This window comes from Pongo pygmaeus, chromosome 18, assembly GCF_028885625.2.
Source record: "Pongo pygmaeus isolate AG05252 chromosome 18, NHGRI_mPonPyg2-v2.0_pri, whole genome shotgun sequence".
NCBI lineage: Eukaryota > Metazoa > Chordata > Mammalia > Primates > Hominidae > Pongo > Pongo pygmaeus.
Genome location: NC_072391.2, coordinates 18210361 through 18233112, shown reverse-complemented (window position 1 = coordinate 18233112; position 22752 = coordinate 18210361). Strand labels below are relative to the sequence as shown.

The 22752-nt window shown below is 48.0% G+C and overlaps 1 protein-coding gene across 14 annotated transcripts in view; it reads left to right on the top strand.

The window, feature by feature from the left end:
- NDE1 (nudE neurodevelopment protein 1) overlaps positions 1-22752 on the top strand; it is a 92347-nt gene that overhangs the window by 16330 nt on the left and 53265 nt on the right. For all 14 annotated transcript variants that reach the window (XR_010124301.1, XR_010124302.1, XM_063654354.1 and 11 more), the window contains exons 2-4: positions 4587-4712; positions 7122-7275; positions 17657-17805. Coding sequence is in view for 12 of the 14 variants with exons in the window: in XM_063654354.1 (XP_063510424.1) it covers positions 4587-4712; positions 7122-7275; positions 17657-17805 (429 nt within the window). In the remaining 2 variants the exon portion in view is untranslated. The remainder of the gene's footprint in view (positions 1-4586; positions 4713-7121; positions 7276-17656; positions 17806-22752) is intronic.

Sequence of the window (22752 nt, the reverse complement as noted above, 5' to 3'; positions counted from 1 at the left end):
TTGCTGGGTGTGGTGGCTCACACCTAGAAACCCAGTGCTTTGGGAGTACAAGGCAGGAGGATCGCTTGAGCCCAGGAATTTGAGACCAGCCTAGGCAACATAGTAAGACCCCATCTCTTAAAAAAAAAATTAGCTGGGCGTAGTGGCGTACACCTGTAGTCCCAGCTAGTCAGGAGGCTGAGGCAGGAGGATCACTGCCGCCTAGGAGTTCAAGGGTGCAGTGAGCTATGATTGTGTCACTGCGCTCCAGCTGGGATGACAGATTGAGACCCTATCTCTTAAAAAAAAAAAAAAATTGCTTCCCTCACCTCTGCTGTGAAACAGCTCAAAGTCCTGAGAGCCAAGGCCCTTACGACCCACATCCTCTACCTGCTGGCTAATTTATTTCGTCTTCTTTTAGGTAATTCTCCAGAATTGCATCTCCTTCCTCTTTTTCACCTCCCAGTTACTCCTGCGCTCAGTTCTTCGTCTTTCCTCCTCCACTGTGTAGAAACTCTTCTTGCTCACACCACCAGTGACCGACTTTCGCTCAGCCTCGTGGATATTTTCCAGCCCTTATCTTCCCTGCTTCTCTGTTGCATCCTTGTGACACTGGAATGTTTCCCTTTTTTCCCTTGAAACCGCCCACTCCCAGGTCAGCACAGTCTTCCTGATTCTCATTTCTCTCACTCCTCATCTCTCTAACTCTGTTTCTTCTCTGCCTCCTTCGGTTACCATTTCTTAAACTGCCCACCTTTCCAATATTGGCATTCTTCACTGTTCCATACACAGTCCCTAGGAGATTCTCTCATTGTCACAAGGAAAAGAGAAAAAACAGCTACAGACGCATGGCTTTCAAATGGATATTGTTGACCCAATTTCAACCCTGAGTTTCAGCTCCGATATTGCATCTTGGTGTGTCATGGACATGTCAAGCTGTGAATGTCTGAGACTGGGTTTGGGTTTGTTATCTCTCCTTAACCCACCCACCTACCCAAGATTTTTTTTTTTTTTTTTTTTTTTTTTGAGTCTCGCTCTGTCGCCTAGGCTGGAGTGCAGTGGCACCATCTCGGCTCACTGCAAGCTCCGCCTCCCGGGTTCAAGCCATTCTCCTGCCTCAGCCTCCTGAGTAGCTGGGACTACAGGTGCCTGCCACCACGCCTGGATAATTTTTTGTATTTTTAATAGAGACAGGGTTTCACCATGTTAGCCAGAATGGTCTTGATCTCCTGACCTCGTGATCCGCCTGCCTTGGCCTCCCAAAGTGCTGGGATTACAGGCGTGAGCCACTGCGCCCTGCCGAGTTTTCCTTTTGATAGTCCTTTTTTTTTTTTTTTTTTGAGATGGGATCTTGCTCTGTTGCCCAGGCTGGAGTACAGTGGCATGGTCATGGGTCACTGCAGACTCGACCTCTCCTTGCCTCTCATCCTCTCGAGTAGCTGGAACTACAGACACACCACCATGCCCAGCTAGTTTTTGTATTTTTTGTAGAGATAGGGTCTCACCAGGTTACCCAGGCTGGTCTGGAACTCCTGGGCTCAAGCATTCCACCTGCTTTGGCCTCCCAATATGCTGGGGTTACAGATGTGAGGCACTGCACCCAGCCACCTTCTGGAAGTCTTTATCTCTGGTGATGGGGATGGTGGTGGCAGACAACTACCTAAGATAGAGCCCCAGAAGATGTCCTCACCTCCTTTTTCTCTCTCCTCTGCCCCCAAAAGTCATAATTCATCAAGTTCTGGTAAGTTTGCCTTCTGGATATTTTTGGAGTCCATTTCTGTCCCCTCCATCTTCATTCCTACTTCTTTTTTTTTAGACAAGGTCTCACTCTCTTGCCCAGGCTGGAGTGCAGTAACGTGATCATAGCTTACTGCAGCCTCAAACTCCTGGACTCACATGATTCTCCTTCCTCAGCCTCCAGAGTAGCTAGGACTACAGATGTGTTGCACCACACCAGTCTAATTTTTTAAAAAGTTTTTTTGTCAAGGTAGGGTCTTGCTGTGTTGCCCAGGCTGGTCTTGAACTCCTGGCCCCAAGTGGTCCTCTTGCCTTGGCCTCCCATAGTGCTGGGATTATACGTGTGAGCCACTATACCTGGCCTATTCTCACTTTCTAATTTAGGCCACCTTCCTTTCTCTTTTCTTTTCTTTTCTTTTTTTTTTTTTTGAGATGGAGTCTTGCTTTGTCACCCAGGCTTGAGTGCAGTGGTGTGATCTCGGCTCACTGCAAGCTCTACCTCCCAGGTTCACGCCATTCTCCTGCCTCAGCCTCCCGAGTAGCTGGGACTACAGGCACCTGCCACCATGCCCAGCTAATTTTTTTGTATTTTTAGTAGAGACAGGGTTTCACCGTGTTAGACAGGATGGTCTTGAACTCCTGACCTCATGATCCGCCTGCCTCAGCCTCCCAAAGTGCTGGGATTACAGGCATGAGCCACCATGCCCGGCTCTCTTTTCTTTTTTAAATAGGATCTCACTTCATCACCCAGGCTGTAGTGCAATGGCACTATCTTGGCTCACTGCAACCTCTGCCTGCTGTGCTCAGGTGATCCTCCCATCTCAGCCTCCTGAGTAGCTGGGAACACAGGCATGTGCCACCACAGCTGGCTGATATTTTTCTATTTTTAGTAGAGACAGGGTTTCTTCATATTACCCAGGCTGGTCTCAAACTCCTGGGCTCAAGCGATTTGCCTACCTTGGCCTGTCAAAGTGCTGGGATTACAGCCATGAGCCACTGCACCTGGACTCCACCTTCCTTTCTTTCTTGCATTGCTGCAGGAGCTCCCCATCTTAGGCCTTGTCCTTCCTCTGCCTGTCCATGGCCACCAGGACCAGCTTTTTAAGCAGGAGAGCCCATCATATCACATCACTGTCTTCCTTAACTTCTTCCAATGGTTTCCCATTGCCACTAAGTTTCTTAACATCTTGCAAAAGCCATCTGTGACTTAGCCCCTTTATTTCAGTCTGTCCAGGTTCCCTTCCACTCCTCACCTTTCAACCCAGGCCTACCAGACTCCCTCTAGCTCCCCTACAAGTGCCTGGCTGTTTCTCCTCATTCCTTCTTCCCCTGCTCAATTACCATTGCCTTCCAGTTCTTTCATATTCTTTTTTTGAGATGGAGTCTCATTCTGTCGCCCAGTCTGGAGTGCAGCGGCACGATCTCGGCTCACTGCAACCTCCACCTCCCAGGTTCAAGCGATTCTCCTGCCTCAGTCTCCTGAGTCGCTGGGAGTACGGGTGCCCGCCACCACGCCCAGCTAATTTTTGTATTTTTTTTTTAGTAGAGACGGAGTTTCACCATATTGGCCAGGTTGGTCTCGAACTCCTGACCTCATGATCTGCCTTCCTCAGCCTCCCAATGTGCTGGGATTACAGGCGTGAGCCACTGCACCTGGCTCTTTCATATTCTTTCACGTGCTCCTCGTGTGCCACCTCTTCTAGGAAGCCCTCCTTGACTCTCAGGTTGAGTTTGGAACTTCTTAAATATCCTAGGCACTGATAGAAATGTATTTTTAGGTGCATACATATTTCAAAACACACCAATGTGTATACTCAAATATAAGCTACTTATTGCATGTCAAAATCCTGTGCACATTTCTGTGGCTATACTAGGCACATAGTTTTATCATAATTGACATGGGGTTGGGTGTGGTGGTTCACGCCTCTAATGCCAGCACTTTGGGAGGCTGAGGTGGGTGGTTCACTTGAGGTCAGGAGTTTGAGACCAGCCTGGCCAACATGGCGAAACCCTGTCTCTACTAAAAATAAAAAAATTAGCCAGGTGTGGTGGCACATGCCTGGAATCCCAGTTGCTCGGGAGGCTGAGGCACAAGAATCATTTGAACCCAGGAGGCAGAGGTTGCAGTGAGCTGAGATCACGCCACTGCACTCCAGCCTGGGTGATAGAGCAAGATTCTGTCTCAAATAATAATTATAATAATTATTTTATGTGTAATTTCCATTCCAGCCCCCACTCGCCCACTCCCTCCACCAGACCGTGAGGCCCTTTTAGGGAAGGCAGGCATCTTGGAGACATTTTATGTGGCTCCCTAGGTCCTTTAGTAGGTGCTCAATAAATATTTGCATAGGGAGGTCCATGAGTCTTGATGTTAACGCAGGGAATATAACAGGTGAGTGGATTGTCTTTTGTTTGTGTTTAGCTTCAGATTTTGGGCAGTATTTAATCATTTAACCCAGCATAAAGTTTATTTATTTATTTATTTATTTATTTATTTATTTTTTCAGACAGAGTGTCACTCTGTCGCCCAGGCTGGAGTGCAGTGGCACCATCTCGGCTCACTGCAAGCTCTACCTCCTGGGTTCACACTATTCTCCTGCCTCAGCCTCCCGAGTAGCTGGGACTACCGGCGCCCGCCACCGCGCCCGGCTAATTTTTTGTATTTTTAGTAGAGACGGGGTTTCGCCGTGTTAGCCAGGGTGGTCTCGATTTCCTGACCTCGTGATCCGCCCGCCTCATCCTCCCAAAGTGGTGGGATTCCAGGCGTGAGCCACCAGGCCCAGCCAAGTTTTTTTTTTTTTTTTTTCTGTTAAAGGGGATCGGCTGTTTAACCAGATGGTGGGTAATCATTTTGAAACCTTCTCTCCTAGACACCATGCCACAAGGAGAGTGATCTCTTCCCCTGTTTTCACAATGGAGGACTCTGGAAAGACTTTCAGCTCCGAGGAGGAAGAAGCCAACTATTGGAAAGATCTGGCGATGACCTACAAACAGAGGTCAGTCCGAGTTCACCTGCTTTTCCTTTTTTTTTTGAGATGGGGTCCTGCTGTGTTACCTAGGCTGAGTGTGGTGGCTATTCCTAGGCACGATCATAGTGCACAGCTGCCTTAAACTCCTGGGCTTAAGCAATCCTCCTGGCTCAGCCTCCCAAGTAGATGGGACTATAGGTGTGCTTCACCAGGCCAGGCTTTTTTTTGGTTTGTAGAAACAGGGATCTCGCTATGTTACCCAGGCTGGTCTTGAACTCCTGGACTCAAGCGATGCACCTCTGCCTCCCACAGTGTTGGGATTACAGGTATGAGCCCTCTTTCTTCTATAAAAAGAACAGCAACCATTTATTGCAGGCCTATTATGTGCCAGGCAGTGTGAAAGGCTTAACTTATACTATCTCAAAACTGCCTGTGAAAAAACTATCAGCACCCCATTTTATAGATGAAGAAACTGAGCCTCAGTGAAGGCAGATATCTTGCCCACAGTCACACAGCCAATAAGTAGCAGAGCTGGAATTTGAACTCCAGACCTATGGTCCTGATTATCCTACTATGCTATTTTCCATTTTGTTTTCTTATTTTCTTTTTCTTCTTTTTTTTTTTGAGACAGAGTCTCACTCTCTTGCCCAGGCTGGAGTGCAGTGGCGCCATCTTGGCTCGCTGCAGCCTCCACCTCCTGGGTTCAAGCAATTCTCGTGCCTCAGCCTCCCGAGTAGCTGGGATTACGGGCGCACGCCACCACGTCTGGCTGATTTTTTGTGTTTTTAATAGAGACGGGGTTTTGCCATGCTGGCTAGGCTGGCCTCGAACTCCTGGCTTCACATGATCTGCCCGTCTCACCCTCCCAAAGTTCTGGAATTACAGGCATGAGCCACCATGCCTGGCCTTCCGTCTTATTTCCTTTTCTTTTTTGAGACGGAGTTTCACTCTTCTTGCCCAGGCTGTAGTGCAATGGCATGATCTCGGCTCACCACAAGCTCCACCTCCCGGGTTCAATCGATTCTCCTGCCTCAGCCTCCCGAGTAGCTAGGATTACAGGCATGCGCCACCATGCCCAGCTAATTTTGTATTTTTATTAGAGACGGGGTGTCTCCATGTTGGTCAGGCAGCCCTCGAACTCCCAACCTCAGGTGATCCACCTGCCTCGGCCTCCCAAAGTGCTGGGATTACAGGCGTGAGCCACCGCGCCCGGTGTCCATCTTATTTTCTAGAAGGGTTTTTATCAGTTCCTAGATGCCACATCTGGTAAGTTCTTTGTGCACAGGGAAAGAGCTTTTCCCTATGCCTAGCAAAATATATTGCTAAAGATTTTAAAATTTGAAACTCGTGTTTTGGTCAGTGCTCGTATCTGGGAGGTGTGTGTGTGTGTTTGGTTTGGCACTGTTTTTATTTCTAATGGGTCTTTATAATTTGTACATAGAGGCCTTATTCCGGTCCCCTTAGTTTCTTTCATTTATTGTAAAATTATTTTAGGGCCAGGCACAGTGGCTCACATCTGTAATCCCAGCACTTTGGGTAGGCAGATCGCTTGAGCCCAGAAGTTTGAGACCAGCTCTGGCAACATGGCATAACCCTGTCTGTACAAAAAATACAGAAATTAGCAGTCATGGTGGCATGTTCTTATAGTCTCAGCTACTTGGGAGGCTGAGATGGGAGAATTGCTTGAGCCTGGGAGGTCGAGGCTGCAGTGACCCGTGATCACACCTCTGCATTCCAGTCTGGGTGACAGAGCAAGACTCTATCTCAAATAAATAAATAAAAATTATTTTAGGGTCTCACTATGTCATCCAGGCTGAATTGCAGTGGCTCTTCACAAGTGTGACCCTATTTCACTGCAACCCCTGGGCCCCTAAGTGATCCTCCTGCCTCAGCCTCCCAGGTAGCTGGGACTTCAGGCATGTGCCACCATGCCTGGCTGATTGTTAAACACATTTCTGTAGAGATGAGGTCTTACTATGTTGCCCTGGCTGGTCTCGAACTCCTGGCCTCAAATAATTCTTAATGAGCTACTGTACCCAGCCCTTCCTACTTTCTTTATTCTAGTTTGACTTAAAGGTAATTTAGGCTTGATATTTTAAAAATGTTCCTTGAATTTGGCCAGGCACGGTGGCTAACACCTGTAATCCCAGCACTTTGAGAGGCCAAGGCGTGCAGATCACTTGCAGTCAGGAGTTCGAGACCAGCCTGGCCAACATGGTGAAACCCCGTCACTACTAAAAATACAAAAATTAGCTGGGTGTGGTGCTGCATGCCTGTAGTCCCAGCTACTCGGGAGGCTGAGGCAGGAGAATCGCTTGAACCCGAGAAGCAGAGGTTGCAGTGAGACGAGATTGCAGCACTGCACTGCAGCCTGGGCGATAGAGTGAGACTCTCTTCAAAAAAATTACTATGTGACGATTAACAATTTTGCTGTAGGGCAGAAAATACGCAAGAGGAACTCCGAGAATTCCAGGAGGGAAGCCGAGAATATGAAGCTGAATTGGAGACGCAGCTGCAACAAATTGAAACCAGGAACAGAGACCTCCTGTCCGAAAATAACCGCCTTCGCATGGAGCTGGAAACCATCAAGGTGAGGGGCTGAGAGGAAGTGTGCTCAGGTGTAGACAGGCTTCCAGCACAGGCATGGCATGCTTGGCTGGAAGAAGGAACCCTGCAATGAGGGACTTCAGACCCCAGGCCCATGCTCATCTCTGGAAGGGCCTGTGGGGCAGATGTGATCTTTGAACTCTTTGTGCCTCTAGTGGGCGGTGCTTTTTGTTTTTTCTTTTTTGAGACGGAGTTTCACTCTTGTTGCCCAGGCTGGAGTGCAGTGACAACATCTTGGCTCACTGCAACCTCCACCTCCCAGATTCAAGTAATTCACCTGCCTCAGCCTCCTGAGTAGCTGGGATTATACGCACCTGCCACCACACCCGGCTGATTTTGTATTTTTGGTAGAGACAGGGTTTTATGTTGGCCAGGCTGGTCTCAAACTCCTGACCTCAGGGGATCCATGATGGGTGGAGCTTTGAGAAGCAAGTCACACACGTTCCCATGGACTTTCTTGGTTGTCTATACCGATTTTATAGGGCACATGGCAGGGAGACTTTTTTTTTTTTCTTTTTTGAAACAGGGTCTTGCTCTATTGCCCAGACTGGAGTACAGTGGCTGGATTACAGCTCACTGCATCCTGGACGTCTCAGGTTTAAGCAGTCCTCCCACCTTGGCCGGGTGCAGTGGTGCATACCTGTAATCCCAGCACTTTGGGAGGCTGAGGTGGGCGGATCATGAGGTCAAGAGATTGAGACCATCCTGGCCAACATGATGAAACCCTGTCTCTACTAAAAATACAAACATTAGCTGGGCGTGGTGGTGCACGCCTGTAGTCCCAGCTACTTGAGAGGCTGAGGCAGGAGAATGACTTGATGGTTGGAGGTTGCAGTGAGCTGAGATTGCGCCACTGCACTCCAGCTTGGTGACAGAGCGAGACTCCGTCTCAAAAAAAAAACCAAAGTCCTTCCACCTGAACCTCGGGAATAGCTGAGATTACAGGCATGCGGCACCACGCCTGGTTAATTTTTGTATTTTTTATAGAGACAGGGTTTCGCTATGTTGCCCAGGCTGGTCTTGAACTCCTGGACTCAAACAGTCCTCCTGCGTTAGCCCCCCAAATTGCTGGGATTACAGGCATGAGCCACCACCTGGCCGGGGGGACATTTTTAGGGTATGGAGGTGTTGCTGGAGTAATATTATCAGGTCCAGTATTGTAGCCCTTAGCTACATTTGGCTGTTGAAATTTAATAAATTAAAATAAAAACTTAATTCCTCAGTCACAGTAGCCACATTTCAAGTGCTTAGGAGCCACGTGTAGCCAGTGAGTTTCCTTAGTGGACCGAGGGGCTGTAGAACATTTCCTTCGTTACCAAAATGTCTGTTGGACTGTGCCAGTTCAGAGCAGGTTTCTTGACCTGGCTGCTGTTGACATTTGAGCCTGGATCATCCTCCATTGAGAGGGACTGAGGTTTGCTTTGTGGGTTTTTTGTTGGTTTGTTTTTTATTTTTGAGATGGAGTCATGCTCTGTTGCCCAGGCTGGAGTGCAGTGGCACGATCTCGGCTCACTGCAAGCTCTGCCTCCCAGGTTCACACCATTCTTCTGCCTCAGCCTCCCGAGTAGCTGGGACTACAGGCGCCCGCCACCATGCCTGGCTAATTTTTTTGTATTTTTAGTAGAAACGAGGTTTTACCGTGTTAGCTAGGATGGTCTCGATCTCCTGACCTTGTGATCTGCCTGCCTCAGCCTCCCAGAGTGCTGAGATTACAGGCGTGAGCCACCGTGCCTGGCCTGTTTTTTTTTTTTTTATTTTTTTATTTTGAGATGGAGTCTTGCTCTGTTGCCAGACTGGAGTGCAGTGGCACAATCTCACCTCACTGCAACCTCCGCCTCCCAGGTTCAAGTGATTCTCCTGCCTCAGCCTCTTGAGTAGCTGGGATTACAGGCACCCTCCACCACGCCTGGCTAATTTTTTTTTTTTTTTTTTGAAACGGAGTCTCACTCTGTTGCCAGGCTGGAGTGCAGTGGCGTAATCCCAGCTTACTGCAACCTCCGCCTCCCGGGTTCAAGCGATTCTCCTGCCTCAGCCTCCTGAGTAGCTGAGATTACAGGCACATGCCACCACGCCCGGCTAATTTTTGTATTTTTAGTAGAGACGGGGTTTCACCATGTTTTCCAGGATGGTCTCAATCGCTAGACCTTGTGATCCACCTGCCTTAGCCTCCCAAAGTGCTGGGATTACAGGTGTGAGCCACCATGCCTGGCTAATTTTTGTATTTTTAGCAGAGACGAGGTTTCACTATGTTGGCCAGGCTGGTCTCGAACTTCTGACCTCAGGTGATCTGCCCGCCTCAGCCTCTCAAAGTGCTGGAATTACAAGCATGAGTCACCCCGCCTGGCCACATTGTAGGATGTTTAGCAGCATCCCTGGCCTCCACCCTCTAGATGCCAATAGCATTCCCCCCACCTCCAAGGTGGTGAAAACCAAAAGCACCTCTAGACATAGTCAGGTGTCCAGAGACCCAGTGCTCTGAAAGGTAAAGACCGTGCCTTCTGTACATTCTGTAGGGCTCAGCAAGGGATCACTAAGTCAACACCGTGCCCCAGAGACTGGCTCTCAGCCCTGCTGCCAGCCAGCATCACTAGGCCAGCTTTGTAAACATCCGACAGGCCTGAACCCTCTCTCCCCATCCCCATCTCCGCGCCTTGCTCTGAGATTCCATTTCTCAGTAAGTCTGGGTGGGGCCCTGGCATGTCTGTGTTTTTTTTTTTTCTCATTAAACTCCCCATGTACATTCTGATAAGCTGCTTCATGGAAGAGTCAAAACTGTATGTGGCCAGGGCTAGGTGTGATGGACGGTGAAAGGGAAAGTACTGGTTGCCTTCTTTGGGAAGACAAACCTAATGCCATGAAGCAGTTGGGGACGTGGAGCTCAGTCACAGAACTCTGATGTGGGAGCCTTTCAAGAGAAAAAGGACTGGCTGGGTGCGGTGGCTCACGCCTGTAATCCCAGCACTTCAGGAGGCCGAGGTGGGCAGATCACCTGAGGTTGGGAGTTTGAGACCAGCCTCACCAACATGATAAAACCCTGCCTCTACTAAAAATACAAAATTAGCCAGGTGTGGTTGTGCGTGCCTGTAATCCCAGCTACTTGGGAGGCTGAGGCAGGAGAATCACTTGAACCTGGGAGGCCGAGGTTGCAGTGAGCCGAGATTGCGCCTATTGCACTCTAGCTTGGGCAACAAGAGCGAAACTCTGTCTCAAAAAAAAAAAAGAAAAAAAGGACTGCACGGGTTGAGGGAGGCTTTGTGGCTTTGTGGCGGGTGTTTGTAGGTATGTGTGTCGCTGACGGTGCTTGGGGAGATGGGGCTGAAGGAGAGTTGATCTGTACCCATCACATACGTGGACAAGAATGGGTGTCGGGTGGACCTTGGCAAGCCCAGCTTTACTAATGTATAGGAAAGGGTGTGGGACCAACAAATGGAATGGGGGTTTGGGGCAGGGCAGAGGAGAGGTCCCAGACACGTTGAAGGTGGGCAGTGAAGCTGAAGCTTTCTGTTGGAGCCCACAGAGTGCAGCTGGCCGTCTGCAGATCATCTGCCCCATCGGTGTTGTTTGATCAGCCTTCAGGGGTTTTTGTTCAGCATTTCCCCATGAACGTTTTCCAGCATACAAGGCTGAAAGAATTTCCAGAGAATACCTGTGTACCCACCACCTAGGCTCTACCAATAATATTTACCCTACTTACTTGCCTTTTATTACATACATTCCCCCATCCATCAAAATTTGTAAAGCTTCCTGTAAAAAGATGGATTTCTGGCCAGGCATGGTGGTTCATACCTGTAATCCCAGCCCTTTGAGAGGCTGAGGAGGGAGAATTGCTCGAGACCAGGAGTTCAAGGCCAGCCTGGGCAACATAGTGAGACTCTGTCTCTACAAAAAATAAAAATAAAAAATTCGCTGGACATGGTAGTGCACCCCTGTAGTCTCAGCTACTCAAGAGGCTGAGGCAGGAGGATTGCTTGAGCCCAGGAGGTTGAGGCTGTAGTGAGCTATGATTGTACCATTGCACTCCAGCCTGAGTGACAGAACAAAAGTTAAAATAAAAAAATAAACCTGAGTAGTGGTTGCTTAGAACACACATTCTTGAGTTTCCCCCAATCCCCGTATCCCTGACACCGAGAGCTTGGTGTCATTTCTGCCTCTCCCTGTACTTGACCCACTTCACCCATTTGTTGACAGCTGAACACCTGCTACACGCAATGAGGAATGATTATCGTTCTTTTTGTTGTTGTTGTTGTTGTTGCTGCTGTTGGAGACAGTTTCCCCCTGTCACCCAGGCTGGAGTGCAGTGGTGTGATCTCAGCTCACTGCAGCCTCTGACTTCCAGGCTTAAGTGATCCTCCCACCTCAGCCTCCCAAGTAGCTGAGATTACAGGCACCTGCCACACCACGCCTGGCTAATTTCTGTTATTTTTTGTAGAGACAGGGGTTCATGTGCCCAGGCTGGTCTGGGACTCCTGAGTTCAAGTGATCCGCCTGTGTCGGCCTCTCAAAGTGCTGGGATTACAGGTGTGAGCCACTGTGCCTGGCTGATTATAGTTCCTAAATTGAAGGGGACTGCGGGTTGAAAAGCTGGGTAGGAGGAAGATTAGTGGTATGAACTGCAGTTTGGAGAGGATAACAGGCCCTCCATAGATCCTGAGTAAAATATCAAGCATTTACTCAGTACTTCTCTGCTTCAAGACTGAGCCCTTGGTCCTGGCGTGGTGGCTGATGCCTGTAATGCCAGCACTTTGGGAGACCGAGGCGGGCGGATCATGAGGTCAAGAGATCGAGACTGTCCTCGCTAACATAGTGAAACCCCGTCTCTACTAAAAATAAAAAAATTAGCTGGGCATGGTGGCGCGCACCTGTAGTCCCAGCTACTCGGGAGGCTGAGGCAGGAGAATTGCTTGAACCTAGGAGGTGGAGGTTGCAGTGAGCTGAGATCGCACCACTGTACTGCAGCCTGGCGACAGAGCAAGACTCCATCTCAAAAAAAAAAAAAAAGACTGAACCCTTGAACCTACAAGAGACTCCTTCGTTTACAACCACATGTCAGATGCAGGAGACTCAGAGCGCACAGCACAGCGAAGAAACACGGTACCTTGGAATAACGAGGACCCTGCCACCAGCAAGTATTTGTCAGTCACCTAAGAGAAATATATTCAGCTGGGCTGGACTTCTTAACAACTGGCTTATTCATCACGGGTTGAATGAAAAAGCCTTTAAGGGACCAAACAGAGCGTCTATTGATGCCCCCATCAGCTGACAGCTTATTCGAATTAGCCCCAAATGGCAGCACAACATTTCAGCAACAGGTTTTCATGTCCGCAGGTTCCGAGGAGATCTCTGAATCGCCAACGCAGGCGGTGGAGCCCGCTCGCTGCGTCCTCCTGGAGCCTGCGTTTGAATTTAGGTTAATGACTTAAGATCCTGTTTTATTTGGAGATGTTCCCAAATAAAGGGTGTGAGGCGATGAGAGCCATGCCTGGGAACAGGGCCTGGTCTGCCTCTACTTGCTGGGTGCAGATACTTCTCTGCTTACAGCCAGGAAATGGGGAGGGTGCTGTGGGCGGCAGCGGGGATGGGGTCCACCCTCCCCATCCTTCCAACGCTGTAAATCATCTGTTTGTTCTTTCTTTGGAGTCTTCTTGCACAATGGCTCTGGCCATGCCTCTCTGGCCTAGGCACCATTACATCACCCTCCTGGGTGCATCCGGACTTTCTAGCAACGGCTTTGTTTACTTGATTGAGTAAAGAGGAGTTGGCCTTTTTTATTTTTAACTTTTAAATTAGACCTTGCGCCTTTCTTGTGGGAAGTGTTTTCTCTCATGTTTGTAGAATCTAGGATGGGTGTTTTGTTTTCGGTTTTGATTTTTTTTGAGATGGGGTCTCTGTCACCCAAGCTGGAGTGCAGGGGCACAATCTTGGCTCACTGCAACCTCTGCCTCCTGGGCTCAAGTGATTCCCCTGCCTCCCGGGTAGCTGGGACCACAGGCACTTGCCACCACACCCAGCTATTTTTTGTATTTTTGGTAGAGACGGGGGTTTCACCGTGTTGGCCAGGCTGTTCTCAAACTCCTGACCTCAAGTGTTCTGCCCGCCTTGGCCTCCCAAGTAGCTGGAACTACAGCTGTGCACCACTATGCCGGGCTAATTTTTGTATTTTGGTTTCGCCATGTTGCCCAGGCTGGTGATTTTTTTTTTTTTTTTTTAAAGCGTTGGCCTGGGCTGGAGTGCAGTGGCATGATCATAGTTTACTGCAGCCTCAACCTTCTGGCCTCAAGCAGTCCTCCCGCCTCAGCCTCCCACATAGCTAGGACTACAGGTGCATGCCACCACGCCTGGCTGTTTTTAAATTTTCTGTAGAGACGGAGTCTTCCTATGTTGCCTAGGCTAGTGTGCCTCTGCCACCTGAAGTGCTGGGATTGCAGGCATGAGGCACCGCACCTGGCTCTGGGTGTCTGGTGAAGGAAAGTAATTTGGAAGCAGAGCAGGAATAGAATCGAGAGAGCACGGGAATGGGCAGGTGATCTGGATTGAAATGGTTTAGGGCTGGTTAGCATAATTGCTTAAGGACACCTGCTCAGGAGGCTGGGTTTTGATCTTGGCCCAATCATTTGCTGCTGGTTGACTCTGGGCTAGTTAAGTAATTGAGTGTCAGTGTTGATGTCTTTGAAGTGGAATTAAACGAGACAACATAGGACGTGTTCTTAGCCTGGAGGCCAGCACAGAATAAGCATGTAATGGATGTTATTGCTGCAGCTGGCAACAGGGAATCACTGAGAAGTGTGCTGGACTGTTCCTTTGGTAATTAACAAGATCTCTCTCTCCCCCCCTCCCTTTTCTCTCCCTTTCCTCTGTCTTCCCCCTCCCTTCTGTCTTCGTTTTTTTGTTTCTTTTGAGACGGAGTCTTGTTCATCGCCCAGATTAGAGAACAGTGGCACAATCTCTGCTCACTGCAACCTCCGCCTCCTGGGTTCAAGCGATTCTCCTGTCTCAGCCTCCCGAGTAGCTGGGATTATAGACACACACCACCACACCCAGCTAATTTTGTTGCATTTTTAGTAGACACGGGGTTTCACCATGTTGTCCAGGCTGGTCTCGAACTCCTGACCTCAGGTGATCCGCTTGCCTCAGCCTCCCGAAGTGCTGGGATTACAGCTGTGAGCCACCGCTCCCAGCCTGTTTAAATAACCCAGAGATTGGAATGTTCCTTCTTTCTCCATGCTACAACAGGGAGTCCTGGATCAAAAATTCAGAATAGTTGACTGTTGTATAAACCAAGTACATGCTGCTCTCCCATTGTTGTGGGCACAAACAACAGAAGTCATTGAGATTCCTTTTTTTTTTTTTTTTTGAGACAGCAGGGTCTCACTCTGTTGCCCGGTTGGAGTGCAGTGATGTAATCATGGCTCACTGCAGCTTCAACCTCCCAGGCTCAAATGGTCTTCCCATCTCAGCCTCCTGAGTAACTGGGACTACAGGCGAGGCCACCATGCCCTGCTAATTTTTATTTTTTGTAGAGACTTAGTCTGGCTCTGTGGGCCAGGCTGGTGACTCTTTGTAATATAGTGATAATGTGTGAAGGAGGCTTACGTTGCTCCTGTGGATGAGGCTTGGAGAGGTCCATATGGCTTTCTTTGGCTGTGGACACCTTGGGCAGAATGATTTGTCTGAAGATTGTTGGGAGCTGTAGGAACCAGGTTTGGGAGTGGGCAGGATTCAAGGTGCTCAAGGGGCGGGAGGTGGGAGGCACTTAGGACATAATTGAAACAGTTGGTCAGTGTGCCTGCCTGCCCGCCCGCCCCCTCCCAGTCCCCCACCACCGCCAGAGTTTTGCTCTTGTTGGCCAGGCTGGAGTGCAATGGCATCTGGGCTCACTGCAACCTCCACCTCCCAGATTCAAGAGATTTGCCTGCCTCAGCTTCCCAAGTAGCTGGGATTATAGGCGCCCGCCACCATGCCCGGCAAATTTTTGTATTTTTAGTAGAGATGGGGTTTCGCCATGTTGCCAGGCTGGTGATTTTGGTGTTTTTTTTGTTTTGTTTTTTTTAAGTGTCGTGGTCTGGGCGGGAGTGCATTGGCGTGATCATAGCTCACTGCAGCTTCAACCTCCTGGCCTCAATCAATCTTCTTGCCTCGCCCTCCCAAGTAGCTAGAACTACAGGTGCATGCCACCACACCTGGCTGTTTTCAAATTTTTTGTAGTGGCAGTCTTGCCCAGGCTGGTCGAGAACTCCTGGGCTCAAGCAATCCGCCTGCCTCTGCCACCTGAAAGTGCTGGGATTCTAGGCACGAGGCACCACACCTGGCTCTGGGTGTTTGGCGAAAGAAAGTAATTTGGAAGTGGAGCCGGAACAGAATCAAGAGAGCACGGGAGTGGGCAGGTGCTCTGGATTGAAATGGTTTGGGGCTGCTTAGCATAATTGCTTAAGGACACTTGGTCAGGAGGCTGGGGTTTGATCTTGGCTCAGTCATTTGCTACTAATTGATTCTGGGCTAGTTAGGTAACTGAGCCTCAGTGTTCATGTCTCCGAAGTGGGATTAATGAGACAACATAGGTGGTGTACTTAGCCTGGAGGTGGCACGGGTATGTAATGGATGTTATTGCTGCAGCTGACAACGGAATCATTGAGAAGTCAGCTGGACTGTTCCTTTGGTAATTAACATAGATCTTTCTTTCTCCCTTTCCTTCCCTCTCCCTCCCTTCCTCTCCTCTCTCTCCCTCCCCCATTTTATCCCCTCCTTTTCTCCCTCCTTCTTTTTCTTTATTTCTTTCTTTGCTTTTCTGGGTTTTTTTTTTTTTTTTTTGAGACGGAGTCTCGCTGTTATTGCCCGGGCTGGAGTGCAGTGGTGCAACCTGCGCCTCCCGTGTTCAAGTGATACTCCTGCCTCAGCCTTCTGAGTAGCTGGGATTATAGGCACGCACCACCACGCCTGGCTAATTTTTTTGTATTTTTAGTAGAGACCGGGTTTCACCATGTTTTCCAGGCAGGTTTCAAACTTCTGACCTCAGGTGATCCGCCCGCCTCAGCCTCCCAAAGTGCTGAGATTACAGGTGTGAGACACTGCGCCCGGCCTGTCTTTGTTTTTTAAATAACCTAGAGATCAAACTGTTCCTTTTTTCTCCATGTCACAACGGGGAGTCCTGGATCAAAAATTCCGAATGGCCAACTGTTTTAAAACCAAGTTCATGCTGCCCTCCCATTGTTGTGGGCACAAACAGTGAACGTCATTATTTATTTTTGAGGCAGCAGGGAGTTGCCCAGGCCGGAGTGCAGTGGTGCCTTCCCAGCCCACTGCAGCTTCGACCGCTTAGGCTCAAATGGTCCTCCCACCTCAGCCTCCTGAGTAGCTAGGACTACAGGGGAGAGCCACCATGCCCTGCTAGTTTTTATTTTTTGTAGAGGCTAGGTCTCACTCTGTGGGCTGGGCTGGTGACTTTCTTTGTAATACACTGATAATGTGTGTGAAGGAGGCCCATGTTGCCCTGTGGATGAGGCTTGGAGAGGTTTACGTGGCTTTCTTTGGCTGTGGACACCTTGGGTAGAATGATTTGTCTGAAGAATGTTGGGGGCTATAGGAATCTCAACCCTGTTGAGAGTAGGCAAGATTCAAGGTGCTCGGGGCAGAGGCACTGAGGACATAATTAAAACAGTTGGTACATTGTGCCTGCTTTGAATGACACCTGCCTGTTCCCACCACGTTACATCACTTGCCTAAGAGTCAGCTCTTTGGAAAGAAGGTTCTGTTGACTGAGCCTGGCTTGTCTCCCGATTGTGGTGGGAGAGTGGGACAGAAAGCCTGGAGCCCCACCCAGGGCGTGTGGTGGGAGGAGTAGTTTGATAAAGAGACAGGGTCAGGCCGGGCGCAGTGGCTCACACCTGTAATCCCAGCACTTTGGGAGGCCGAGGCGTGCAGATCACTTGAGGTGTCAGAAGTTCAAGACCAGCCTGGCCAACGTGGTGAAACCCGATCTCTACTAAAAATATAAAAATTAGACAGTATTGTTGGTAGGTGGCTGTATTCCCAGCCACTCAGGAGGCTGAGGCAGGAGAATTGCTTGAACCTGGGAGGCAGAGGTTGCAGTGAGCCAAGATCTCGCCACTGCACTCAAGCCTGGGCAACAGTGAGACTCGGCCTCAAAAGAAAAAAAAAAAAAAAAAAAAAAGACACGGAGTCTTGCTGTGTTGCCCAGGCTAGAGTGGAGTGTTACAGTCATAGCTCACTGCAGCCTCTAACTCCTGGGCTCAGGCAGTCCTCCCAGTTTAGCCTCCCAAGTAGCTGTGACTCCAGGTGGACATGTGCTACTGCATCTAGCCTTCTCAGAAGTCTTAAGTCATTCACTCAGTGTCTGTGTTGTCCTTCAGGAGAAGTTTGAAGTGCAGCACTCTGAAGGTTACCGGCAGATCTCAGCCTTGGAGGATGACCTCGCGCAGACCAAAGCCATTAAAGACCAATTGCAGAAATATATCAGAGAGCTGGAGCAAGCAAACGACGACCTGGAAAGAGCCAAGCGGTATGGGGGGAAGGGGAAGGCACGAGTGGGAGATTCTCCTCTCTGCTTTTTGTCCCCAGCAGCTGGGTACCAGGCCCTGTGCTGAGAATAGGGAACTGAGCAATGAGCAGAACAAAGCCGGTGCCCTTCTGGCTTTTAGTGCCCTGGGGGAAATGGACAATAGTCGAAGAAGTGCAATTTCATTACAGCAGCAAGGCTGGCAGCCCAGGGTGCTGTGGGGGTGTGTAATAGGATATATTAATTTGGCTGTTGGCCTGGGAGCGTCAGGCGAGCCTTACCAGGGGAAATGCTATTTAGGCTAAGACCAGAGGAATGAGTAGCCATGATCCCAGGAGGGGTGTGAGACAAGAACATTCCAGACAGAACACCAAGCCTGTGCTGAGCCCCTAGTGGGAAGGAAGCTTGTTCAAAGCACAGGTTTGGTTTGGTTTTGTTTTTGTTTTTCTGAGACGGAGAGTCTCTGTCGCCAGGCTGGAGTACAGTGGCATGATTACGGCTCACTACAACCCCTGCCTCCTGGGTTCAAGCAATTCTCATGCCTCAGGCTTCTGAGTAGCTGGAATTACAGGCACGTGCCACCACACCTGCCTAATTTTTGTATCTTTAGTAGAGATGGGGTCTTCCCATGTTGGCCAGGCTGGTCTCAAACTCCTCAGCCTCCAAAGTGCTGTGATTACGGGTGTGAGCCACTGCGCCCAGCCCAGTGATTCCTAAACTGATGTTCTGTGGTTTAGCAGGATGATAATGACTAACATTTACAGAAGAATAACTCTGAGCCAAGCAGTTTTTTTGGATAAGAACACTTGCTTTTAAAAAATTTATATATGAATTATATACAGCGAAATGCGCAGATGTGGCCGGGCACGGTGGCTCACGCCTGTAATCCCAGCACTTTTGGAGGCCGAGGCGGGCGGATCACGAGATCAGGAGATCGAGACCATGCTGGCTAACACGGTGAAAACCCGTCTCTACTAAAAATACAAAAAATTAGCCGGGCGTGGTGGCGGGCGCCTGTAGTCCCAGCTACTCGGGAGACTGAGGCAGGAGAATGATGTGAACCGGGAAGGCGGAGCGTGCAGTGAGCCGAGATCGCGCCACTGCACTCCAGCCTGGGCAACAGAGCGAGACTCCATCTCAAAAACAAACAAAAATAACAAAACAAAAGCACAGATGGTTTTTTTTTTTTATTTATTTTTAGAGACAGGGTCTTGCTCTGTTACCCAGGCTGGAGGGCAGTGGTGTCATAGTGCATTGCAGCCTCAAACTCCTGGGATCAAGTGATCCTCCTGCCTCAGCCTCCCAAAGTTCTGGAATTACTGGCATGAGCCACTGCACCCGGCCTCCTCAAAGAGTTTTTTTCTGCCCCATTCTTTTTCTCATGTCCGTCTGGGACACCATCTATACACATAACCTTTTTATATTGTCAGGCAGGTTCCTAAGGCTCTCTTCAGTTTTCTTTTCCCTAATTATTTTTTTTGTCTTTGTTCTTCAAATTGAATAATTTCTGTTTATCCAGTTTCAAGTTGATAGATGCCCTCTTCTCTCTCCAGTCTGCCATTAAAGCAGATGAAATGTTGAATTTTCAATATATTGTATTTGTAGATGTAGGATTTGTGTTTGTTCTTTTATAATTTCTGTTCTCTTGAGGTTTCTCGACATCCTTGAGCATAGTTGTAAGAGCGGCTTTGAGGTCCTTTTGTGCAGTTTTACAACATCTGGGTCACATTTTCTTTATACTCCACATGTTCAATAACTTTGGGGTTGTATTGTAGCCAGTGTGAGTGGTGTTTCCCACAGACTATTAGTTTTTTTTTTGTTTTTTTTTTTAAGACAGTCTTGCTCTGTCGCCCAGGCTGGAGTGCAGTGGTGCGATCTCTGCTCACTGCAACTTCCATCTCCCAGATTCGAGTGATTCTCCTCCCTCAACCTCCAGAGTAGCTGGAATTACAGGTGTGCGTTACCACACCCGGCTAATTTTTGTATTTTTAGTAGAGATGGAATTTCGCCATGTTGGCCAATCTGGTCTCAAACTCCTGACCTGAGGTGATCCACCTGCCTCGGTCTCCCAAAGTGGTGGGATTACGGGCTTGAGCCACCATACCCAGCCAGAGATGATGAATTCTTTTATGTTCTTGATTTATTTGATTTTCTTAGGTGGTTTACTTGGCTGAGCTTACAGCCCAAATTCTGTCTCCCCTTTAATGGGCAGTAGCTGAAATCTCTTTGCTTTTTTTAGCCGTAACTGGGCTGCTTTGTGTCTGCTCTGTGCACGTGTGGTTCGGGGGAGGCCAGAGATGTGGGAAGATACTATATTCAGAATGTGGGGGGCCCCATGGTGATAGATTTCTATCCCTGGAGCTTTAGGCAAAAATCTTGTAAAGATGCAGACTTCACCCAGTCTTGTTCTGTTTTTCTAAGCGTTGTTTTCCAGTTCCTGCCAGTGCACTCAGATCATTGTTGTAAACATTTTACTCAGAATTTATACGAGGTTTGATCTGATACATGTTTCCTTGTCATTACCAGAAGTGGACATTCCTTTCTTGTCAATCTGTAGGAGTTCTTTGCATATGTATATTTTTTGAGATGGAGTCTCGCTGTGTCTCCCAGGCTGGAGCTGGAGTTCAGTGGTGTGATCTCAGGTCACTGCAACCACTGCCTTCCTGCTTCAAGTGATTCTCCTGCCTCAGCCTCCCAAGTAGCTGGGATAACAGGCACCCCCCACCGTGCCTGGCTAATTTTTGTATTTTTAGTAGAGAAGGAGTTTTTCCATGTTGGAGAGGCTGGTCTCGAACTCCTGACCTCAAGTGATCCACCTGCCTCAGCTTCCCAAAGCTGAGATTACAGGCATGAGCCACTGTGCCTGGCCCTTTGTGTATTTTTATTACTAATCTTTTCTCTTGCATTGAAAATAATTTTTTCATAGTAATCTTTTGTTTGTTGACTTTGTCTATTGTATCATTTTCCATACAAATATTTCCTTTTTTCTCTTTTGAAAAAAAATTTTTTATACATATATTTTTCATTTTTAGGTCATCAGTTATGTCTTTTTTTAAATACCTTCTAGGTTTGCAGACTTCACCAGGGAAGTCTCCTTGGTTCTTGATTGTTGATGTGTTTTTGTTTTTTTTTTTTGCAATATTTTTTAATTGTTTAATTTTTTGTATCCTTATTCCTTAGTCTGCAGTAAATTTATTTTTGTATCTAGTATAAGATACAAGTTTAATTTTATTTAGGTGGATAGCCCAGTTGTGCCAGCACTATTAAACACTGCCTTTTTTTTTTTGAGACTGGGTCTCACTCCATTGCCCAGAGTAGAGTGCCATGGTGCAGTTACAGCTCACTGGAGCCTTGACCTCCTGGGGCAAGTGATTCTCCCACCTCAGCCTCCTGGGTAGCTGGGACTATAGGCATGTGCCACCACACCTGGCTAATTTGTGTATTTTTTGTAGATACAGGGTTTCTCCATGTTGCACAGGCTGGTCTCAAAGTCCTGGGCTTGGTCTGCCTGCCTTGGCCTCCCGAAGTGCTGGGATTACAGGTGTGAGTGACCAAGCCCAGCCAAACAGTCTTTTTCCACTAAATTGAACTGAGCTCTCATGTTAAACTCACATATATTCTGGGATCTAATTCTGGATTCTCTATTTTCATCCAGTGTACAATTTGTGAATTATGATCCCAGTACCGTCATGACTTGATGACTTGATTACTCTGGCTTCACATACAATAGCATAAGATACTATAGATTTCATATGTAAAGCCACATTCTGATTTCTGGCAAGCCACTGGCATACCATCATTTCCACCCCTATATCATTGATCAAAGCAAGTCAAATGACCAAGCGAAGTCAGAGGGTGGGAAAGTACTTTCTACCCACAATGGGGCCATGGCAAGGGTGTGGACACAGGGAGGGGTGAAGAATCAGGGCCAATTACGCAGTCTACCCAAAGAGGTAGTATTACATCCACATGGTTCAAAAATAATATACAAAGGGGTAGGCGTTTCTTTAATAATTCAAGCAAATAAAAAGACATCACCCCCCCCCACTTTTTTTTCTTCCTCAGAAGAGCATTCTACACACGCTGTTGTACATCTTGCTTTTTCACATAACAATAGAGCTTGAAGATTGTTTCTTATTAGGACAGAACATTCTTTGTTTTTGTTTTTGTTTTTTTTCCCAAATACATAGTATTCTATTGTATGGTTGGTATTGAATAATACCATAGTAATTTAGTCCCCTATGGATGGATATCTGTTGTATTTCTGTTCTTTTGCAGTGATAAGCGTTGCGGTAGTGAACAGCCTTGCACGATGGATATCTGTAGGCTAAATTCCCAGAAGTGAAATTGCTAGGTCAGAGGATATATGCATGTGTCATTTTGATAGATATTGCTTAGTTATTTATATGGTTGTACAAGTTTGCATTCTCAATAGCTATGTATATGAGTCCCTGTTTTCCAAATTGCTTCACTAAAAGAGTGGTTTTCAAACTTTGGACTTCTGCTAATTGAAAAGGTGAGAAATAAGTGCATTTCTGAGTTCATTGTCATGTGCTTAAGAGCTGTTTGACTTCCTTCTTCAGGAACTCTCTTGATCTTGGTGTGCATATATATATGTGTGTGTGTATATGTATGTATATGTGTGTGTATATGTATGTGTATATATGTGTGTGTGTGTATATATGTGTGTGTATATATATATATTTTTTTTTTCTTTAGACTGAGTCTCACTCTGTCACCCAGGCTAGGGTGCAGTGGCGTGATCGTGGTTCACTGCAACATCTGCCTCCCAGGTTCAAGCAATTCTCCTGCCTCACCCTCTTGAGTAGCTGGGATTACAGGTGGGTGCCACCACGCCCAGCTAATTTTTGTATTTTTAGTAGAGGTGAGGTTTCACCATGTTGGTCAGGCTGGCCTCAAACTCCTGACCTCGTGATCCGCCCGCCTCGG